This window comes from Aspergillus aculeatus (assembly GCF_001890905.1).
Source record: "Aspergillus aculeatus ATCC 16872 unplaced genomic scaffold ASPACscaffold_1, whole genome shotgun sequence".
In the NCBI taxonomy this organism is placed as follows: Eukaryota; Fungi; Ascomycota; class Eurotiomycetes; order Eurotiales; family Aspergillaceae; genus Aspergillus; species Aspergillus aculeatus.
In genome coordinates, this window is record NW_017962976.1 from 3,536,358 (window position 1) to 3,556,499 (window position 20,142).

Sequence of the window (20,142 nt, forward strand, 5' to 3'; positions counted from 1 at the left end):
GCGATCACAACAGAGCAATACTAGCGGGGGTGCAAAGAGGGATGAGAGGAGGGGGAAGAACCAAGTAGCTCGGAAGCCCTCATGGATTGACATGGGATGCCAGCCAGTATTTAAATGGGGAAGATCAGCCTTCAGAGCGCAGTGAGATGGAACAAATGAATAAATCCTGCCTAGCTAGTCTGGTTTAAGTGATTGACATCCATGCTTTCGGGGGTAATTACCCACCATCAATCAGCATGGAGAAGGAAGAGAAGGGGTGCGCCAGATTATGCCATTGCAAGCATCTCCCTGTCTACCTACCATCCATGTGGCCGAGCCAAACGGGCAGGAAACTCTCTGAAGTGGGACCAGTCTGGGGGAAGCTAGACTACAAGAGGGGCCTTACTTACTGTCAATTCACTAGATTGATGGTGGCTAGGCCACTGTAGGTGGTGGTGCATCCGATTGATATTCTGGGGGAATATCTTGTGAATCTCTTGATTTCATGAACGGGGTTGATTGCCACCTTATGATTGAGCATGTCTGCATCTTGATTGGCGGCCATCTGCAGTATTATTCACCGTTACTTTTTGCTTGACAATTAGGATTGATAAGTGCGCAGTTACCAGCAGCTGACTTGCTAATCACAATCAGCCACACGACATGGGAAGGAAACCTTTCAAACCGGACTAGTCCCAACCATGACTAGCCCGCCCGAAATCCCCATAGCCACTTATCAGTGGGTATCTACGGAGTATCCCACCACTAACTAACTATCAACCTACTAGGTAATCTACGCCGTAGTTACTAGGTACCTTCTGCTATGCCCCGTAGGTAGGTACAGTACATGTTGCGTTGCTAATTGGTACTTTATTTTGTCCTCTTTGTTAATTTATCGTCTCGAGTGTTATAGTTCCACTGGATGAAATCAATCTCTGCAATATGATCAAAGCCTCAACCAAGCTCCACATTCAGATGCAAAACAGCATTTCAAGTGCCCAGAATCAGCGCCGAAACAACAGCAGCTGACCTTGGTTCCGCCACTAAAGCCCTGGTCCTCCCCGAGCTACTACGTATGTAATAACTTCGTCCTTAAGGTTCCAACGCCACTGGTAGGCAGAACTTCCGCACCAATAGCCAAAGGTGGCTTCATCCTTCCCAATAAGCACCCACCAAGCACCCACCAACCCACAAGTAGAAGTCAGTCAATCGTGGTGTGATTATTATAATGAATTAGTTGTAGGCAACTTTACCTACAGTTCAACACGTGTGCTGCTGCAAGTAAGCAAAGTTGGGTTTCAGTTCAGTCCTTGCCTTCCATGGCCAGGGTCCATCAAGTGGAGTCTCTCTTATCTATGCAGTCTAAGCAGGCGATTGATAGCTATCGGATTTATCATTATCAATGGCCGCTATCTCTGGATTTCCTGATAATTGATTCTCTTTCTCTTTTCGTTTTTTCCCGCCTGATAGAAGATCATGCCTACATCACATCCCATCATTGGAATGTGTCTAGAAGCCCCTCCGCGTGCTTACGCGCCTCATCCTTCCTACAATATGTCCGACGGCAAACGGACTTCACCCCTCAGGCCTGCAGCTACCTCCCCGAGATTTAATTCACGCAGCGAAGCGAGAGCCAATCAAGGAGCTAGAAGGCAAATATTTGATAAGAGGCTAGCCTCGGGTCTCCTGGGGATCGTTCAGTCAAAGGCTTGGTGCTCATTCCTCGAGTCTATGCCTGCAGTTCCTTCTGCCACATCCAGCAGATAGCTGTGTGTATATGTTGCCTTGACTTTCAGACTGTTATGTCACCTTTAAACAATGAACAGTACACACATACCAGTATCTTTGTGTATGTTGTCTCCTGTGAGATGATCATCACCAACCTCCAGAAATGCGATTAGAGGCTTATGGTCGCTGCGGGTGGCTGACGTACACTCCATTTTGACAATCCCTGTACGGTACTTCTGTAGATCTACGGAGTACAACGGATACCTCCCTGCGTGGTGACTGTCACCATCTTCCACCTCTTCTTCCAATTGTCTTCTTCGTCTTGTTCTCGAAGTTCTCGAAGGTCCCGAAGGATCGAGTCTGTCTTGTCGCGAACCCTGATCCGGCAAAAATCGCCTAAGTTGGAGGTCAATTCGCACACTTCCCCCTGTCATGGCGACGGAGGTCAATGCAGAGAAGGGTTAGTGTCAACCGGTCAGGTAGAATCCTTCTCCCGCGGCCAGGGTTGACTGCTCACGGCAGCAAAACCCAACTGTCGTTCAGTATTGTTGCTGTGGCTTTTGAGCCAAACATCCCACTCGTGCATGGGTGGCGTTACACTCACCTGGCCAAACCATGAAAGGAACGAAACTGAAGAGGATGGTGTGACCCTGCTCCCCTCCGTCCTCGTAATGCAACCGCAGATACCCGCTCGAGTCATCTTCCGAATTCTTTTTGGAGGAGGTGAAGTCAATGGAGACACGCCGCCAGGTTTCTGCTCGTCTTGTAGCTCTATTAGGGCGGTTGGGACGCCAGATTGGTGATGAGATCGAGCAAATCATCGCAGCTACACGACCGGGCCGGGTATCAGGCTGTGCCTTTCGCTAGCCGGTCTTGCAGATTGAACCAATACGTAATGGTCGCAGCCAAGGAGGACATCAGCCTTACACTGCTGCAGTATACCCTAGTTTCACAAGAAAATGGGTCGACGGCGGGTCATGATGCTGGGATGTTCGGCACGTGAAGAAAGAGGAGCAATTCTCAGACACTAGCATCATTGGCTAAATACCACTTTTGGAGAACGACCCAACGGCTGCACATCGACAGGTGAGTTCGCCGCCCATTTTCAATATGGCGCGGAAAAGAGAAAAGGTAAATACGACTACTAGTATGGTAGAGGATTGTATCAATCCGAGTCTAGCCATCTGTGGAAAGACCAGGACGACACTCAAACAAAACTTACCACACCTTGGGTGGTGTCAGTCCCTTGGCTCTGATATTTACTTTCGCGCGATGTCACCTTAGTTTACACTGAGCCAGCCCGGGTAACGGAGCCTGCGGCATCCCCGAAAGCCAATGATCGATCGCGAATTGTGCCTTCGGGAGAAGCCCAGCCTCTGAGCAACCTGACCCTCCCCTGGTGGCTGCATCCCTCCGCGCAGCCTTTTCAACTAACTAATTTAATGTGAACATAGATGATATAAGCTTGTTAGACAATGCAAGCCGTGCAACTACAGTCATGAGTAGTTAAGCATGATAGATATTTACTAACACTAACTATCAGCCCATGCTCCCGGTCGTTGTTTTGACTGCAGCTGGGGCGGTCTTGATCTCTAACACCGAGAACCGGAGAGCGGTTTAGCCCTTTGCACTCCACTCGAAACTCGAAATTGGGCCAACATCCCCGATCCGACTCGGAGTCGCCGGCTCACTTTTCACTCTCAATCTGCCAACCTCATTCAAACCCATCCGACGTTGAGTTTGGGGACAGACGGCCATTTAGGGTTATCTCCTTAAAGCGGGCGGGCGGGCAATGGGTGAAAATGCGGGGAAAGACCCGAAGCTATTACCTAACAGTTTCCACCCGGCCCCAGTCGGTGGGAAATATCTGGGGTAGCTGACACTTGAGTTGCTTCCAAGAATCTCTCTGTTCTCATTTCTCCCGCAGTCATGCAGTTGGTCTGGTCCACTGGCAATACGAAGATTTATTCTTGGACGGGCACTCTCAGGAAACTAACCAGAAAGGGATCAACTTTGATTGATGTTCATCTGGTTGCTCGAATTATGATTTATGATCTATCCATCGTATCCTGACATCAATCATTCGTCGGCTTAATTTCTCGTCTTGGCTATCGAAGGTGTAAGACTGAACCATGTCATACTTCCTTCTTCCCCTCATATTTCCTTTGACCTCGGTTCAAGAATCGCTCTCACTGAATGTTGCAGGCAGCAGTAACCGCCTAAGAGATAAAATACCGACCGCAGCCCATCACTCTAATCTCTACTCCCTTTGATAGCCCGGGTCAACGAAAGTCGATGGGGGAAAAAAGAGAAATGAAGTATATCCCCGGTGATTGAATGCAGGGAATTGAATCACAACCTCGGCGCGGGTCTTCTCATTGCATAAAGATTGGACTTGGCCCTAATAAAACCGGGTTATCTCTGAATTCACGGTCGCGTGATGCACTTCAGATACACGAATATCGACTACTCATGGATGAACAGGTTGCTCACGAAACTAGAAGGATTCGGACAATTGGAGCGCGGTTGAATCAAGCTAGCAAAGTCAATTGAGCAAGCGCTGAATCAGACCAAGCCCCCAAATGCTGGTCAGTTGTATACTGATCCAAAAAAAAGATTTTTGCCCAGGCGCGTCGATGCCACTTGAAGAGCATTCTGACCCGATCTCACACCAATATGCGACTGACGAACCCGTGCCTGTTTGCTTCGCTGATTGATAGATATGTACCTTTGGAGAAGTTCATCATGATCTGCCATAAGTCATGCATCTGCACCTCGATTGCACGCCTGAAAAAAAACCAGGAGACAAATTCCCTCTTGAATGAATGGAGGGATGAAGAACGCCCTGCGAAGCTATTGGCCTCAAAGACATGATTGGAATACAGTCATCAATATTCATTGGATAATTAAAACAGAGCTTGAAATATCTTGAACATCATGAGGTTCATGAGCTACCAACTGGCCCTTCGCCTCCAGGAATCAACTGAGCAATCTTGTTAGCTTGGTGGACACGAAAGCAGGAAGGGCTCGCACCATGCAAACGTTATTGCCATTGAGCAATATCTTAGGGAGCTGAACTCGCGCACCAGAGTAGTCGCTGATAGGACTTAGTACGTAGATCGGACCAAGTTTTGGTAGTTGCAGGGCGATTCAATGCGATGGCATGATGTAGCCAGAGCAGGATACGCAGTCGAGGGCACTTACAATTCTGTCACGTCTTCCAAAACCATGTCTCAAAGAAGAATTAGTTTATTGATACTAGTAGGACAGGAGAGAACTTGACCACTTACTGACGTAGTCATCAAATCCCAGCAATGTACCAGAGAACTCTGTTTGATAAGAAGTTAATCATTCTGTCTTCCGGGAAAGACAAGAGGTTGCCGGCACCAACCCTTATCATTCTTCATAATGACCCAGATTCTAGAGCCGACACACTTGTCGATCAGCTCTAGTCCGAGGGTTAGCACGGTGTTGTCAATGCATATCCATATAATAAAAGTGAATTACCAAGAGGAAGAAGTTGAGAAGCCATTATGAGAGATTTCGGCCAACAGTGATACCAGATCGAGAAAAGTTGGTACAAAGCTCAAGAAGACCCTGAGAAAGGAAGAAAAAAAAAGACAAAGGACGAGTCTTTAGGGTTTCCACAGTACGACAGGAGCACAAGATACTTGATCTAGAAAACGACGCGGTGGGCGGAAACGGTCAGTGTTGAATCCATCCAGACAATCTTGGCATATTCACTGGAACTCGCGTTTATCCGGCCCGCTCACTCAACCCAATCAGGGAGCAAGTTGACTAACAATACCCGTGACGCCGCGGCGTCCACGGTGTTTCCCTTACCTACTGTAACCAGTTACACCATCTTCACAAAGGTTCTTCAGGTACCATATTTTACCGACTTCCATGGAAAGCAATCAACGTGTCTTTGGACACCGCTATTTTCAATGTAAATAGCTGAGACTTCAATTCCCTTTTGGAATTTTTTAATCGACTGAAGCTCAAGAACATGATCGGGTTGAGCCTCGTCTAAATCCTCTTAATACGCACCAAGCGCCCTGCTATCACAAGGGACAAAACAGGAACCGGGCGTGGACAGCATTTCCACATTCTTTAGTCTTTCAGCCTCATAAGATGCTTGTCACTGCGTCGGCACTTACACGGTAGGTCGCACCCTTCTTCTACTCGTACCCTTGACCCCGATTGACCGTAAATACAGGTTTACATCGCCAGACCAGGCTTTTTTGGCGGCAAGCTCAAGGTCGCTACGCAGGCCGTGCGCCCCGAGCCAGCAGCCAGGACTAAGCGTCTATACGGGCAGATTCTACGCCGCATTGTCAAAGCCAGCCTTGACAATGAAATCCCAGCCAGAGACTAGTGGCTCCAAGCGACGCAGGACCCTGCCATGGTTTGACATATATAGTCGACCGTCAGTCTCTTCCAATGGAGCCCAGGGCCCATTTCAGGTGCCTTCGGGTGCCTCTTCCGTGTCTCGGAGGGGGGCCTGGAACCATCAGGCGCGAAAGCGCAAAAGAACCTGCCTGGGAGAGATGAGGCGATCATATAGCTCAAATACATCGACCGCCTCAGCTCTGGGGCCGCTCGGAACCCTGCAGAAGCCTGAGGCATCGACTTTATTCAAGGGTCCTCAAAAAGGGCCATCTGCGTCAGTAGATCAGACCAGCAGCAGCCCCATGGATTCTATCAAGAGTCATTTTGCAGCTCAACAGCTTCAAAAGGACACAGCCGGTAACCCCGTAACTCCGGAGTTCTGGAGCCACAAATTACAAAAGAGCCCGGAAGGGAAAGACATTGTTGTGCACTATTGCAGGAGCTTGAAAAGTAGCGAGGATATCGCACAGCTTTTTCTAGAGGATGATCTCCTTGGGCTTGACCTGGAATGGAAGGCCTCGGCTTCGGCATGGGGCAGCATCCAAGACAACGTTTCGCTGATTCAGATCGCGAACCGCCACCGCATTGCGCTCTTTCACCTGGCACTGTTCAAGCCGGCAAGAGGCATCGCCGATCTTGTACCACCTACGCTGAAGCGTATCATCGAAGATCCAGCAATCACTAAAGCTGGCGTGTCGATCAAGGCCGACTGCACCCGTCTTCGAAAGTTTCTCAAGATAGACGCGCACGGGATCTTCGAGCTTAGCCATCTTTACAAGCTGATCAAGTACTGCCAATCGAACCCAAAACTGATCAACAAACGACTGGTCAATCTGAGTGAGCAGGTGGAGGAGCATTTCGGGCTACCCTTGCAAAAAGAAGAGACCGTGCGGTGCAGCGAGTGGACGGCGACCTTGAACTATCGCCAGGTCCAATGTGAGTGTCATTTGATCCTTGACCAAAGAAGATTTGAAAATAGCTGACGGGGCTCACGATAGATGCTGCATCTGACTCATACGCATGCGTCTGCTTATATGACAAGATGGACGCCAAACGGCAAGCGCTGGACCCCACGCCCCCTCTCCCTGCCCACGCCGAACTGAATATACCTATCCGGGTTGTGTGCAAAGCGCCTGTCACTGCTGACTTGGAAGAAGTCGAAGTAGTGCAACCCGGCGATGCTCCGGAAAATTCAAAGTGTACCATTTAATGATATAAGTCCGTATATATATCGGGGAACAGATACGGTTCCTCTCTCTGAAAACAAACAGACCAGTGCCTCTCACGCAATGTTTCAGGGATGTGCATTTGCAATATTTGCCCGTCATATCGGCATACTGTGATCGGGTTACTGTTAGCCTGTTCAAAAGGGAGCTATGAACGCAATACGTCCCTTGAACTTATATCAGGGAGGCATTGGGGATCTTCTACGAAGTATCTAGAGATGTATACATGTGAGCCAGGACTTTGACAGATGGCTGCGATCCAGGCAGGAACTACCAAAATATAACTCTAAATTGAAAGGGTATATTTGAAACAAGCAATCTGCAACGCTGAAACATGCCAAGAAAGCAGTATGCGACGGGACTAGGTGGGACGCCTCTGAGACTAGTACTACCCTCTCAAGGGTAGCACTTTAGAAAGGAGGACCTCCTGGCGGCAGAGCGGGCACTCCGGCTTCTCGCGTACCCAGTCTCGAACACATGTCCAACAGAACACATGACCGCAAGTGGTAGCACTCGGATCTTTGAACAACTCTAGGCACAGGGTACACTTGCGCTGTTGGCCAGCCGGTATCCAGGGAACAGCGTTCGGGTCCTCGGCGAAGTCGTACCGGGCACGGCTAGCGGGCAAAAGCGGAAGCGAAGACGGATTCTCAACGGAGGTTATCGCCTTATCGCCTTGACCGTCAGCCGCTCCAGCGTCCGCTGCGTGAAGGTCCTGGTCCTCCTGCTGCAGGCCGGCGGCCATCTTCTTGATGTGCAGAACTCCCTGGACTGCGATCTGCAGCACGAGAAGCACGCCCAGGACCTCGTAGCCTACCCGCTGCTCGTTCTCGTTGATCTTCTTGGTAAAAATATAACGCAGGCCGCAGAAGCGCTTCGAGAGGTGGTAGTAGGCGCCGGTGAAATAGAAGGTCGCGATGCTGACGGCGTAAATGGGTGACAAAGACGTGATGGAGTCGAGGTGCTCCAGGATATATCGCTGTATCCGCAGTTTGGTGAAGAAAGAGCCCGAATGGTCGCGCTGGTCGTCTCGCGTGCTCTTGGTCTGGGCGTTCTTGACCTGCTGGCGGGCAACACTATGTTCGAGTTTGGCTCGCAATCGCTGTCGGAATGCGGGGAGGATCCGCTGAAGCGCCCACGGGAGTAGGATGCTGCTGAGGATGTATCCGACCCGCCGGGGGAGGGAAGGGAGTTGCAGTGTATCGTCCTCCAATTGGACCAGATCACAGTACTCCTCGCCCAATGTCCGATTCCCGATCAATGTGGTGAGGGAGAAATACAGGGTCTCGGTCAGTCGTTTGATGGCCTCAGAGTGCGTATGGGCAAACCGAGCCCCACGAAGGGAACGGGCGATTGATTGAGCTTGGTTGGTCAAGCTCGCAGAGAGAAAGACATCCTTCTCGTGGGAGCGGATGATATCTGGCGAGGTAGCGAAAGGGTAGAAGTGGCCCGAGGGACGTATGGAGGTAGTGGGAGCCAAGGCGGTGGTTATAGAAAGATCTTCGTCAGCCATTGTGAGAAGAGCGACCAGAGAGGACGATAAACAATGTGAAGTAAGTGGAGCGGAGCGCGAGGAGGAGAGAGGGTAGATAACAGGGGAATTAAGAAGGGGAAAGTCATCAGCTTCGCTTGAGATGTTAGGTGTAGTAGTTTGTTATCGCGGAGCTCCGCCCACGTACTGCATGTACAGTACGGAGTGGAGTGGGTGGTGGGTGGTGGATTGAAAGATACCTCGGCAGTATTCACGTGATCGGACCGCTGCAGCCAAAATTGGAAGCCAGCGCCAAGAAACGCCGCTAGACCGAAAGCGGGACCCAGTACGCATCCTAAACCCGAGAAGCCGCGCGGAGCCGCTGGTCAGTCGAGACTGAAACCGTCCCTGAGCTTCTTTTTGTCTGGTCTTTAGTGAGGTTCACCTTTGCGGGTCGGTCATGATTGAATTGACTGAGTGATTGAGTATTCGTGCTCGTCAAACTCACCCTGAGTACCTCTTCCTCCTCCTCCTCCTCCTCTTCTTCTTCTTTTTTCTCCCCCTCCTTCTCTGTTTCCATACCTTGCTGGCTTTCCCATTCCTCTTTCCCGGGATCTACTTCCCTTGCAATCCCCCAATCCTCGACCTGATCTCCCTATTTCGCAGTCCCCAGGTGCTAACAGAAACCGGCGCCGCTACTTCAATGGAATATGGGTCCTGATCAACATGCTCAATTGGATGGCTTCAGTCTTTTCCTTCCCTTCCCCTCGCGCGTGGCGGTAATCTTATTGGCTGGTATGCTAATTATTCAATATTAATTGTTCTCTTATCTTCAACCCTGTTCGATCGTTGTTAATTGCTCCTGACAGGGTTCTGGGGATGGGGTGCCAATCTGCAGTATCTTTCAAAAGCGAATATTGTAGGAAACCCCCCCCCCCCCCACCTTCATTCTATCCTAGTCCTTCCTTCTCACGACACCTTGTTTAATATCCTCCAGGACGTTCCCTCTCTCATTCGATACCCCCACCGCCAGTCAGCTAGCCATCCATCTCATTACGCCTCCGCCTACCGCTTAGCCACTCTCCTGACCATCCCTCTCGTGATATCACTTCTCATCTTCTGGCCCGTCACCCACGGTTCCAGACAACGTGTCGAGTCGTTGGATTACATCCCGCAATCATACTTCTTCATTGCCGCGATTATTCTGATTCAGCCCTTCATACGGGTCGCGCGCTCGGGCCGATTCCGCCTGTTCACTACTTTGAAGCGCATCTGTGTTGGTGGATTGGCGCAGCCCCAAGATGGCAAGTTTGGGGACATTCTCCTGGCTGATGCCTTGACAAGCTACTCGAAAGTTCTAGGAGATCTGGTTGTCTCCTTCTGCATGTTCTTCATCGGGGATCTGGGCAGTACATCGAAACCGAATCGCAAATGTGGGAACGACTACCTGATTCCACTTGTCATCTCCATTCCCAGTATGATCCGCCTACGTCAGTGTCTCATCGAATACTTCCGTGTATGGCAAGGCGGCCACAAGAATGGGAACACGGGGGGCCAACATCTGGCGAACGCATTGAAATACGCTACCGCATTTCCCGTCATCATGCTCACGGCAAAATTGAGGAACTACAACCCCCTGGAGTTCTATGGATTCAGCGAGACCGGTCTCTCACGACTTTTGTAAGCATCTCCTGATCGCCTGAGCCGCAGACCAAATAGTTGAAGGCTAATTTTCTTGCGTCACTAGGTTTCTCTGCACTCTGACCAACTCCGCATATTCATTTTACTGGGACGTCACCAAGGATTGGGACCTGACCCTTTTGTCGCCCTTGCGCGACAGTCCAGAGTATCCGTTTGGCCTCCGTCGCCACCGGTTCTTCGCTGATCGTCAATACTACGTTGCCGTTGGCATCGACTTCGCCATCCGCTTCTCGTGGCTCGCGAGATATGTGCCTGGTCTCGTCTGGCTAAGTGACACGGAATTCGGAATTTTTGTCCTCATGTTTCTCGAGGTCGCACGCCGATGGATGTGGATCTTCCTCCGCATAGAGACCGAGTGGAGTGAGTTCCCTGCTTTTACCACGTTTTCTTTTCTTCGTGTGACGCACGGCTAACCTTGCGACACGACAGTCAGGAACAGCCGCGGCCCAGCTCCGGATGACATTCTGCTCGGCGAGTTCAGCGGTAAGCTGGATGCGGACTGATTAATCCGGCGTAGACGCTTTCTAGATCGTCTTCGCCTCGTATATATTGTATATATATAGACGTTTTCTAAGTTTTGAATCTTCCACCCGCTCCCGAGTCGTAGTCTTGAATTCTTTGTCTCTGCGGCCCGCATACCCGCATCAGGATACCATGTGATTGTCTGTTCTCCCATGTTGGAACACAGCACGTGATGCCTTCCATTCTCAAAGTCGTTGTAGTAAGGTGAAACCCAACTACCGCAGAGGCCGTCAGGTGACGCCATTACCAACTCGCAGTAGAAAGGCATCGTAAACCCCTCCCGAATCCACAGATGACTAGTATGGGAATAGTCGGGCGTTCTCCAAATACCTGTCAACTCCCGCGGGCAATTGAGTACGGAGCGGTGCGCCGAGAGGATATGCAATGATTACTTCATCAGAATTTGCTATTAGACAATTCGACTATGTTCGAGAATAGAAACTTTATACCAGACACATCAGAAGTGAAAAAATGCCGCGTGACTTGAGAAACAGGGTAATATAATAGATGCACACAGAAATGGGAAAAGGGCTGAACTTAGATTTCTAGAACCAAAATGAAAGGTGCGTGTTGAAAAGAATTGAGACAGTAGTTTCGAACATTCAGCCATCCAGTTTGGAACACATGTCACTCCCGGTTTTGAGGCGGATGACTATCGAAGAGGTCTTCCAAATATGCGCTGGGAGTTCTTCCCGCTGGCGGGGAAGCTAGATTCAGCGTGCTCGTGGAAGCTTCGACGTGAGACCTTCTGGCGTTGCGACGAGGAGGGGTATCCTGCTGATCGTGATACTGGGGCAGACCTGGGGACTCAGGGGGACTGGAGCCGGAACGGGTCGGGACGTAGCCCTGCGTTTGAGGACCCCCAAGCCCCGTCAGGTCGGCAGCTGAGTAACGCGCATCTTGAGTGCGGGGATTGTTTCCCACGTTGTTGGCATTGTAGTAGCCCGCCGGAAGGTAGCTCGAACGGCGGTTTCCGCTGCCGTGTTGCATTCCGGCGGTCGGTGAGAAGAAGAGCCCGCTGTTGGCACTGGGGCCCTTGGAGGTTCGGTGCTGTCGGTGGCTGTGATGGCTGTGACGGTGATGCTGTTGGGTTCCGGCTCCTCCAAGCTTGTCGAGGGCGACGCCAGGGCCCGCGGAAGAGGACCTCCTAGTGCGCGACTTTCTTCTCTTCGAACGCAAAAGGCCCTTCGATTCGGACGAGCGCGTCATTGCGGCTTGGCGCACAGAGCGATTCACAGACCATGCAACTATGCCGCGCCACGCTAAGATTGCAAGCCCAATAGCTCCCAGAACTGCTCCCACGGCGATGAACAGGGTACCCTCCGGGATGTTGGACTTTTGCATATATGGCGCATCTGCAGTTGGTGGCACAGTGACGACGGGGTAATCATCTGTTGAGGAGGACGAGGATGCTGATGTCGACGTGGACGAGGTATCTGTACCAGTTGATGTCGTCGAGGCCGATGTCGTGGAGCTGCTTTTCGACGAGCTAGTAGTAGTGCTTGTCGACGACGACGACGAGGACGACGACGACGACGACGACGACGACGACGACGACGACGATGAAGTTGTAGTCGATTCTGTTGTCGAGCTCACACTTGTGGTGGTTGCAGTATTATCATCCGTGGTCGCATCTTGGGCTACGGAGATTTGAGCAATAAGCATAACGAACAACACAAGAAGTAGAGTGAAAGAAGGCCGGTGGGCTCTCCCAACGCCCTTGAACAGAGCAACCATGATTGTTGGTGGTGATCGCAAACTGCTAAGAGGTAGATCTTCAATAGGGTGCGATGTCGATTAGTGCGTTGAATGGCTAGCGCAGAACGTAACTGGGCATAGCCACAACAAGCATACGAGAACGAACGTTTCTGCAGACTGATCCCATCAACAGCGGCTGTCTCCAAACACACGACGGGGATGAGGGAGAGCACTATCAGGCGAGTCTCCACCCAGCAGAAGAGGGTCCAAGATCAGCAAAGAAGCGAACAAGATCAGATCGTCAGCAGTCTTAACGAACGACTTTGCAGAGACTAGACAGTAATATCAAAAAAGAGCCATGCTGAGTAGCGAAAGTCAAGAGATATGGGCAAGCGAGTGAGCGCGGTAAAATTCACGATACACAAGTGCAACGACAACGGACGATAACACATAATCAGCAGAGAAAAGAAGAGGCAATAGGAATACGGGGGGGCTGTGGTGTGGGTGGGCTGCCCCGTGTTCGGCCGTCTGGACCGGCGTCCCTCCCTGCCTCACTTAGGCTATCACGTGATGGAGATACAGGTGCTATTTATGGCCATTCATGAATCTGCGGGTAATTAATTGGAGTAAGTAGGAGTAGGAGTTCTGATGCGCTAGCAAGACCAGGGGACGAAAAGTCCAAGTATCAATTGGTTATCAAATTGAGATGAACCGTATTCGCATCTTGGCCTCCAAATGCCCGCATTCCATCCAGTCACGTGGCTATTATCGATAACATCCAGATCCAGGGACATGCACCCAAATATAGCATACATCGCACTCCGTACAGCATCATGGTTTATCGCATAAAGAAGATGAAACGCCAGCATACAAATATGCAGTGAATTTCAGAACCAGAATATACTGTGCTTAAAAGAACAAAATCAAAAAGCTAGACACGTTCAAGCAAAGTCTTCCGCAAGAGATCAAGAACAAATCATTGCTGTTTCTTCTGCACACTGGCGGAGATGTCCTTCTCAAACGCCGCGTACGGAACCTCGAGGCTCAGGAGAGCACTGAGGCCAACATACAAGATCAGAAGACAGAATATGGAAGCCATCAGCCCCATAATGATGCCTGTTTGCTGTCAGATGGGAGTGGAGTGGTTCATGGCCTGGAGTACTTTACACATACCTGGAGTGAAATAGTGGTATTCGCGGAAAAGCGTCTTGTTTGAGGGGGCATCATCCCCAAGACCATGTGCCGAGAAGTCCCGCTTCAAATCCATGTGGAGGGGGTCCTGGTAGGAAGCATCCTCAGATTGGTAAACACCGGTTTCAGAGCTCAATGTCTCCCTAGGCGAAGTGATGTATAGAACAGTGTACTTCTTGGAATCCGGTAGCCGTTCGATGATGTCGGAAAGAAGACCATCTGTCAAAGCTGTTAGTACCGTGTTTTCGGAAGAGAGTCAAGGTGAGATTGCTTGGATACAGACCATTATCTGAAAGCTGGAGGCGGCGATCAGTTCCCTGTGGAAGCACAGGGAAGTCGAGGCGGATCACACGGGGCTCAGCGCCAAAGTCGGGTGAGTAAATGCCAGCTAAGAGAAAGAAAGTTAGCCAGGGTTGTCCTGTGCAGCTTGCCCAGATCCGGATGCTTACAGGAGGCGTCAATGATGGTAGATTGAGCTCCACACTCCGCTTCTATTAGTTCTTGCACCTTCCTTGCTTCTAGAACTCCAACGACTTCGTTTATGATCGTCCTCGAGCGGATGGTGTGATCCTTTCCAGTCAATTTCGCGCCGAGGCGGGGTGCGGACTTGAGTGTAGAGAAGTCGTTACTGTGGACGCCGGGTTGGGAAGCGATAACATAATAGTCGGAAGGACAGCCAGAAAGCTTCGAGGATAGATCCTCCAGTAGCGAAGAAGCAGTCTTAAGCTGTGCTGAGGCAGAAAGATTCCTAAGGGAGCTGTTAGCTGGCTCGTTTCTCGGATACTGAAGGTTGGCCTGCGCGCAATCTTGGTTGTGCATACTCCGAGGTTGATGCTAGAAAAAAGGGAGAAGTGTCGTGGAATGCGCTGGTTGTAGTCGCTCCCAGAGCGAGCAATGATAGAGCTCCCAAGCGCATGATGGTTGGGTGAATACAGTTATCCAAATAGATGCAGTGCTCTTCGAAAGGGTCCCAGATGAATGAATGATGTTAGAGCCAGGTGTGATGGCCCGCCGGCTCGGAGGCGGTCGACTTCGGCACGGGCACTATTTAGCCTCCTTTACAATTTAGATGCCGGGCTCTAGATCGCAATTTTCCCCCACGGAAATATCGCGTGGTCACTCCGCTGCGCAAGATTTGAAAAATTGAGATCGCTTTTATTTCTTTTATTTCGCTATACATTATCGATATTCATTGGACTGCCACACCCATTGCCTTTCATGAGAATGGGTCCTCAAGCCAAAAGAAGAAAGGTCGCCAGCAAAGTCGAGGAGATCAACTTCGACGCTGCTGACCGCGAATCGTTTCTTACAGGCTTTCGCAAGCGGAAGCAACAAAGAATTAAACATGCACAAGAAGTGGCAATCAAGAAAGCGAAAGAGATGAAGAGAGAGGAGCGCAAGAGGGTAAGGATTATTATGCTTGTGTGAAATCGCCGTGGAAGGCCGCTCAGCCAAGGCTAATTGCAACGCCTACTCAGATTCGGGAAGAACGCACTGCTGGCTTCCAACGTGCAATCGAAGAACATCAGAGACAGCTCAAAAAGCTGCAGGCAGCGGAAGACGGCAGCGATGGATCTGAACTGGACAGCCAGGACGAGGATCTTGAGGATCAGGATTGGGAGGGGTTCGCGGAACCCCCCGCCGTCGACTACGAAGCTGAATATATCGACGAAGACAAATATACGACGGTGACGGTAGAGGAAATGGATACTTCCAAGGAAGGACTTTTGCGATCAGCGGTCGACGAATCAGACAAAAACGAAGAATCGGAGGCAGGCTCCAAAGCAACTGCCGATCCCAACCCCTCTGCCGAACCAAGCAAGAAGCGGAAGGCGGACAGCAAGCCCAAGAAGAAGAAGAAAAAGTTCCGTTACGAGAGCAAGGAAGAGCGCAAGGTAACCAGAATGAAGGAGCGCGCGTCTAAATCGAGGAAGGCAAACGCCCGACGCGAGCGATCGTGAGTGGACTTGACTTGAACTTAATCAACAGATGGTGATAATGCACATGGACACTCCTATTAAATATATTCTATGTACCTTCTGGCAACGATGAAATGTTTGACGTCGAGTGGAAGAATAGACAAGGTTGCGAGGACGAGCGGAAAACCGGTTGATGGGAACAATAGCAAAGCCAGCTAGATGACAAGACGGACAGAGACTGCCAAAGCCGCTTCCTGCCGACAGGAACGAAAGAAATCAGGCTGTGGTGTGCAGGGATAGAAAGCTAAAAGGATAGTGTATGTGGGAAAAAAAAAAGCTGGGGCCCCCTGTTGCCGGTATTCTGCGCCACCCTGGCCTTTAGACATTGCTAATAGAGACCTCGAGCTCGTGGAGATCCTTCTGCAGCTCGGCGTACTTCTTAGCCATCTCCTCATACTTGCTCTCCCATTGGTCGCGAGACGCTTCGAGGGCCTGCACCTTGCGCTCGTAGTGACCAGCCTTGACGTCGGTTTGGCGGAGCCTTGAGAAGTACCAAGGTAGTCAGCATCAACCTCCCCTCATCTCAATAGGCAAAGGGTGTGAGTAGTACATACTTCTCGTTCGTCTCGCGCAAGTTCTTGTCGGCATCCTCGGCCTCCTCTTCCAGAAGCTGGAGACGTCTCTGGAGAGCTTCGTTCTGGGTATCGTGCTGAGCACCCTGGTTGGCAGCGTCCTTGGCCTCCTTAAGGGCAGTCTCAAGCTTCTCCACCTCACCCTCCAGAAGCTGGTTCCGGTGGTTGAGGGATGTAATTTCCTGCTCCTTGGCCAAGTTCTCCTGCTCCAACGTCTTCACCTTGGTCTTGAGTTCTTCGACCTTCTCCTGAGCCTCCTCAGCCTCCAGGCGGAGGTTGTTCATTCTCTAGACCAGCCAAGGTCAGTGTGCATCTCAGGAAAGTTTATTTTGCTTTTTCCATTTATGAGAAATATCCTGCGGCAGAAATATGCAGGATCAAGATGGTGAGGCAAGGACGATAGGTGGTGTGCATGTGGACATTCGGGGCAGCAGCTTGTAAGCTACCCCGCCAACAGGGGGGGGTAAGAGGGGGAAAGGTTGACACTCACCTCCTTAATCTTATCCATTTTGAGTAAGTTATTTGCAACGAGAAAGTATGTACGAAGTGGAAGAGAGTAGGATGTAAGCAGCAACAACAGGCTTTCGCTCAGCGAGAAACCAGGGAAAGAGGACAGAGAAGTGATTGATGCAAGAAGATAGTTTGGACAGATGGGAATAATAGGGAGGAAAGAAAGGGAAGTGGAGGAGGAGGCCTTAAGGTAAGGTTGACTTTCTGGCCTGGCGCTGGCGGTCAGCCGCTAGCACAACTAGCGGGTTGGGTCTTAGCCGATCTGGTATAGGGGCCGTGGCTGACGGGCAAGCGACCGTAGAACCACTGTGTGGCTTTCCCCTTTCACCAGCCCCGTCTCCACGGGCAACCGCCTCGCAAACACCCTTTCTCACCACCCCTCCCCATCCTGGCTGTTCGTCATGTCCGCGTCTAGAACCACTTCGACTGCTCGACAGCCATCTCTTGCTCCAGACTCGTTGCTGGCAAGGGTCTTCGTATTCGAAACTTCGACACTTCGACAAATTCACACCGATCCGGGTTCTCGCCTTTGAATGCGCTGTCGTGACTCGTAAGCCGCCGCCATGTTGGCTCTTCGCGACCAAGAGAACCTGGTGCATAATCACCAAACGGTCGCCGCATCAAAAACCATGAATCAGGGCTTGAGACACCTACAGCCGAAGACACCCGGAGCGCGAGCACCCAAAACGCCCTTCAAGATTCCATTGAACGACGAAAATGATCCGCTGGCTTTCGGAAAAAAGACTGTCAAGGGAGCAGGTAAACAGAAGGAAAGCATCAAAGATGCCTTTATGACTCCACTAGGTATGGCAGAGATGCTATATTTCTACAACAGAAGCCGACCCATGTACTAATATGACGCGTCTTGTTCCCAGCTGACCCCCGTCAACGCGCCCCCTTGGGCATGAAAACCACCAATGCCAAAGCTAGAGGCCTACAGACCCCCGCCCCGCCCGGAGGCACCGCGAAGCCAGAGAGGTCTCTCAAAAGGGGCTCGACCCAGAGGGTGAAGAAGTTTTCCCCTTTCATCGAACAGGCGCAGCCAGAAACACACACCAAGCATGTGCAGGATGACGTTCCCGATATTGAGTACATGCCGCCCAAGCCTAAAGGTTGGTCACTCACTTACTAGTACCAATCTATGATATCTAACAGTAGCAGATCTTCCGGACTACCCTGAGGAAATTACCTACGATACCACGTTCCCTCAGTTTCAAGGGAGGAACCTTGCACGCGGGTTAGAAAGCGTGTATGGAGCTGATAATGAGATCGGACCTGATGGATTGACTAGAAGAGAGCGCAAATTCCAGAAAGATTCATCAGCTTGTGACAAGCTGATCGATGATATAATCCTGAAGCAGGTTGAGAGCATCGGCTTCGAAGAGCCGTCTGAAACAGAACAACTGGAGGAGCCTGCTGTGGAAGAGACGGTGAAACGCCGTGTCGGAACCCGCCGTACTAGAGCGTCTGCGGGTCTCACCAAAGGCACCAGCAATGTTTCCACCGTACGTGCTCGTGATGCCGCTACCGCCCTCTCTGGGACATACCGATCGGTTCCCCGCACCCGATCAGCTGCTTTGGCCAAACCAAGGACAAGGATGGCCACCTCCTTGTTTCCTACCAAAACGCCCCGAGCCCCAGACAACCCGTCAAGCATGTATCACACCGCAGCTGAAGCCAATTCCAAAACGACTCTGGGATACACTCGAGGCCGCGAGGTATCATCTAGGATGAGTAGCAGAACAGCTACCCCCGTCGAGCAGGACCCGGCCCCGAAGGGCATTTTATCTCCAGAAACTTACTTGCATCCTTCTGGCACGTTGTCTTTGGCCGATGGACTTCCCATCTTGGTTGCTGAAGAGTACCTTCCAGTTTACGATGAAGATGTGGAAGCTCGGGATTTTCAATTGACGCTGTGAGAGCAGATTAGCATAAGGGAACAAAGGGTCTACATTCCAGGGAGAGGCTAGGTGTCTGGGTGGGTTTATTATTGTTTCGGTGGGTGCACGGTGTTTCAGATGGTGCTTGCTTTTGGTCCGTCTGCTTTTTACTCTGTGGTTGGTGTGATTCTCTTGTTGAACTTGTTGAACAAACCATGGTTGGCAAACAATCGATGTGCAGACCGCAGCGTGGAAGGTTTCCAGGGGCGTTTTGTATGAAGTGATTTGATGATTATGATTACATGCAGCATTTAGCTTATGAGACTTTTTATGACGCGGGGAAATGGGAGCTAAAGAGATCGACAGGCCAGGCCATTAAGTTACTGAGTAGCATTAGGTGCATCCAGCATGCATCAACTTAACTAATCTTTATGTACAGTAACTAACTACTGCACATACTCAAAAAAGTATGTTACAGTAATGTCATCTGGATGGACACGGTATCCTCGGAATCAGTCGTCATCAGACGATGGAGAAGCCCTTTAAGTGGCCACGACACCCATTACTAAGAATACGATGCGGCTGGTTATTCGCCTGGCAGCGTTTCAGGAGGGTGTGACGCTGTGTGCTTACCGTGGATGCATCGGTCTGGGTCCCGAACCTCAATCTCCATCGGATTTCCCTGCCGGGCGCATAATTGGAACAATAATAAATAGTTACCTAGTATTGGTAGTGTACCTTGGCCAGGAGCTTGCAACAGTCTAGCCTCACCAAAGACATCAGATTAGAACTTAGTAGACCACCAGCCTCTTCTCACCGCTTCTCTTTCTCTTTCTCTTTCACCCTTGCGAACAGCCCTAGAACAACTGACGAAGCACTAGACCCAAATGAAGTCAAGCTATCTTTGGCGTAACTTAGGCGCACTGTACATGTACCTGGAGCTTCTATCCATCCATCTGACTATTGTTGTTCAACAATTGGTACCAAGCAGAACCATCTTTAAGCATAGCTTATTGCTACCAATTGGTGAAAGACCACTTTAGGAATTGTTTTGACGTGTAAAGTAGAGATGCGCCTACACAATCTGTACCATATTGAGTCGAGTGATAAATAAATGAATAATGTTGTTGACGAAAGGGATCCGATGCTGCTCCTCCCCAATCTAGCAATCCATCCACATCCACCACATCCACCACATCCACTCCCGCTGCCGTCCAGACACTCGCCGCTCTCCCTCCCTCTTTTCCCATCCTTCCCTTTCGTCCTCTTCCTCTTTTCTTTCCCTTCTCCCCC

General features: G+C 50.6%; 8 protein-coding genes across 8 annotated transcripts; 4 read left to right on the forward strand and 4 right to left on the reverse strand.

Annotated features, from left to right (window-relative positions):
• Positions 1 to 6,401: 6,401 nt before the first annotated feature.
• On the forward strand, positions 6,402 to 7,309 carry ASPACDRAFT_20693 (3'-5' exonuclease; the record flags this gene model as incomplete). The annotated part of the gene is made up of 2 exons (XM_020198966.1): positions 6,402 to 7,035; positions 7,098 to 7,309. The coding sequence occupies 2 exons, from the start codon at positions 6,402 to 6,404 to the stop codon at positions 7,307 to 7,309; spliced, it is 846 nt and encodes a 281-aa protein (XP_020061666.1).
• Positions 7,310 to 7,632: 323 nt separating this feature from the next.
• Positions 7,633 to 8,871, reverse strand: pex10 (ubiquitin-protein ligase peroxin 10). Its single transcript, XM_020197795.1, has one exon. It carries the CDS (start codon positions 8,836 to 8,838, stop codon positions 7,714 to 7,716), a length of 1,125 nt encoding a protein of 374 aa, XP_020061667.1. The 5' UTR covers positions 8,839 to 8,871; the 3' UTR covers positions 7,633 to 7,713.
• A 338-nt stretch (positions 8,872 to 9,209) lies between these two features.
• Positions 9,210 to 11,088, forward strand: ASPACDRAFT_1893885 (EXS domain-containing protein). The gene is made up of 5 exons (XM_020198686.1): positions 9,210 to 9,591; positions 9,666 to 9,715; positions 9,794 to 10,476; positions 10,544 to 10,857; positions 10,927 to 11,088. The coding sequence occupies exons 1-5, from the start codon at positions 9,507 to 9,509 to the stop codon at positions 10,998 to 11,000; spliced, it is 1,206 nt and encodes a 401-aa protein (XP_020061668.1). The 5' UTR covers positions 9,210 to 9,506; the 3' UTR covers positions 11,001 to 11,088.
• A 325-nt stretch (positions 11,089 to 11,413) lies between these two features.
• Positions 11,414 to 13,148, reverse strand: ASPACDRAFT_74830 (uncharacterized protein). The gene has a single exon (XM_020204312.1). The coding sequence runs from the start codon at positions 12,754 to 12,756 to the stop codon at positions 11,647 to 11,649; it is 1,110 nt and encodes a 369-aa protein (XP_020061669.1). The 5' UTR covers positions 12,757 to 13,148; the 3' UTR covers positions 11,414 to 11,646.
• A 221-nt stretch (positions 13,149 to 13,369) lies between these two features.
• Positions 13,370 to 14,880, reverse strand: ASPACDRAFT_74831 (Ac45/VOA1 transmembrane domain-containing protein). The gene is made up of 5 exons (XM_020204313.1): positions 14,730 to 14,880; positions 14,358 to 14,656; positions 14,192 to 14,296; positions 13,891 to 14,127; positions 13,370 to 13,833 (listed from the first exon to the last, which is right to left on the reverse strand). The coding sequence occupies exons 1-5, from the start codon at positions 14,822 to 14,824 to the stop codon at positions 13,694 to 13,696; spliced, it is 876 nt and encodes a 291-aa protein (XP_020061670.1). The 5' UTR covers positions 14,825 to 14,880; the 3' UTR covers positions 13,370 to 13,693.
• A 132-nt stretch (positions 14,881 to 15,012) lies between these two features.
• On the forward strand, positions 15,013 to 15,869 carry ASPACDRAFT_1884891 (rRNA-processing protein RRP17; the record flags this gene model as incomplete). Its single annotated transcript, XM_020198382.1, has 2 exons — positions 15,013 to 15,312; positions 15,360 to 15,869. Exons 1-2 carry the CDS (start codon positions 15,127 to 15,129, stop codon positions 15,867 to 15,869), a joined length of 696 nt encoding a protein of 231 aa, XP_020061671.1. The 5' UTR covers positions 15,013 to 15,126.
• A 34-nt stretch (positions 15,870 to 15,903) lies between these two features.
• On the reverse strand, positions 15,904 to 17,110 carry ASPACDRAFT_74833 (tropomyosin). Its single transcript, XM_020204314.1, has 3 exons — positions 16,950 to 17,110; positions 16,442 to 16,746; positions 15,904 to 16,368 (listed from the first exon to the last, which is right to left on the reverse strand). Exons 1-3 carry the CDS (start codon positions 16,965 to 16,967, stop codon positions 16,206 to 16,208), a joined length of 486 nt encoding a protein of 161 aa, XP_020061672.1. The 5' UTR covers positions 16,968 to 17,110; the 3' UTR covers positions 15,904 to 16,205.
• Positions 17,111 to 17,364: 254 nt separating this feature from the next.
• Positions 17,365 to 19,178, forward strand: ASPACDRAFT_74834 (uncharacterized protein). Its single transcript, XM_020204315.1, has 3 exons — positions 17,365 to 17,773; positions 17,845 to 18,081; positions 18,131 to 19,178. Exons 1-3 carry the CDS (start codon positions 17,533 to 17,535, stop codon positions 18,886 to 18,888), a joined length of 1,236 nt encoding a protein of 411 aa, XP_020061673.1. The 5' UTR covers positions 17,365 to 17,532; the 3' UTR covers positions 18,889 to 19,178.
• Positions 19,179 to 20,142: the final 964 nt, after the last annotated feature.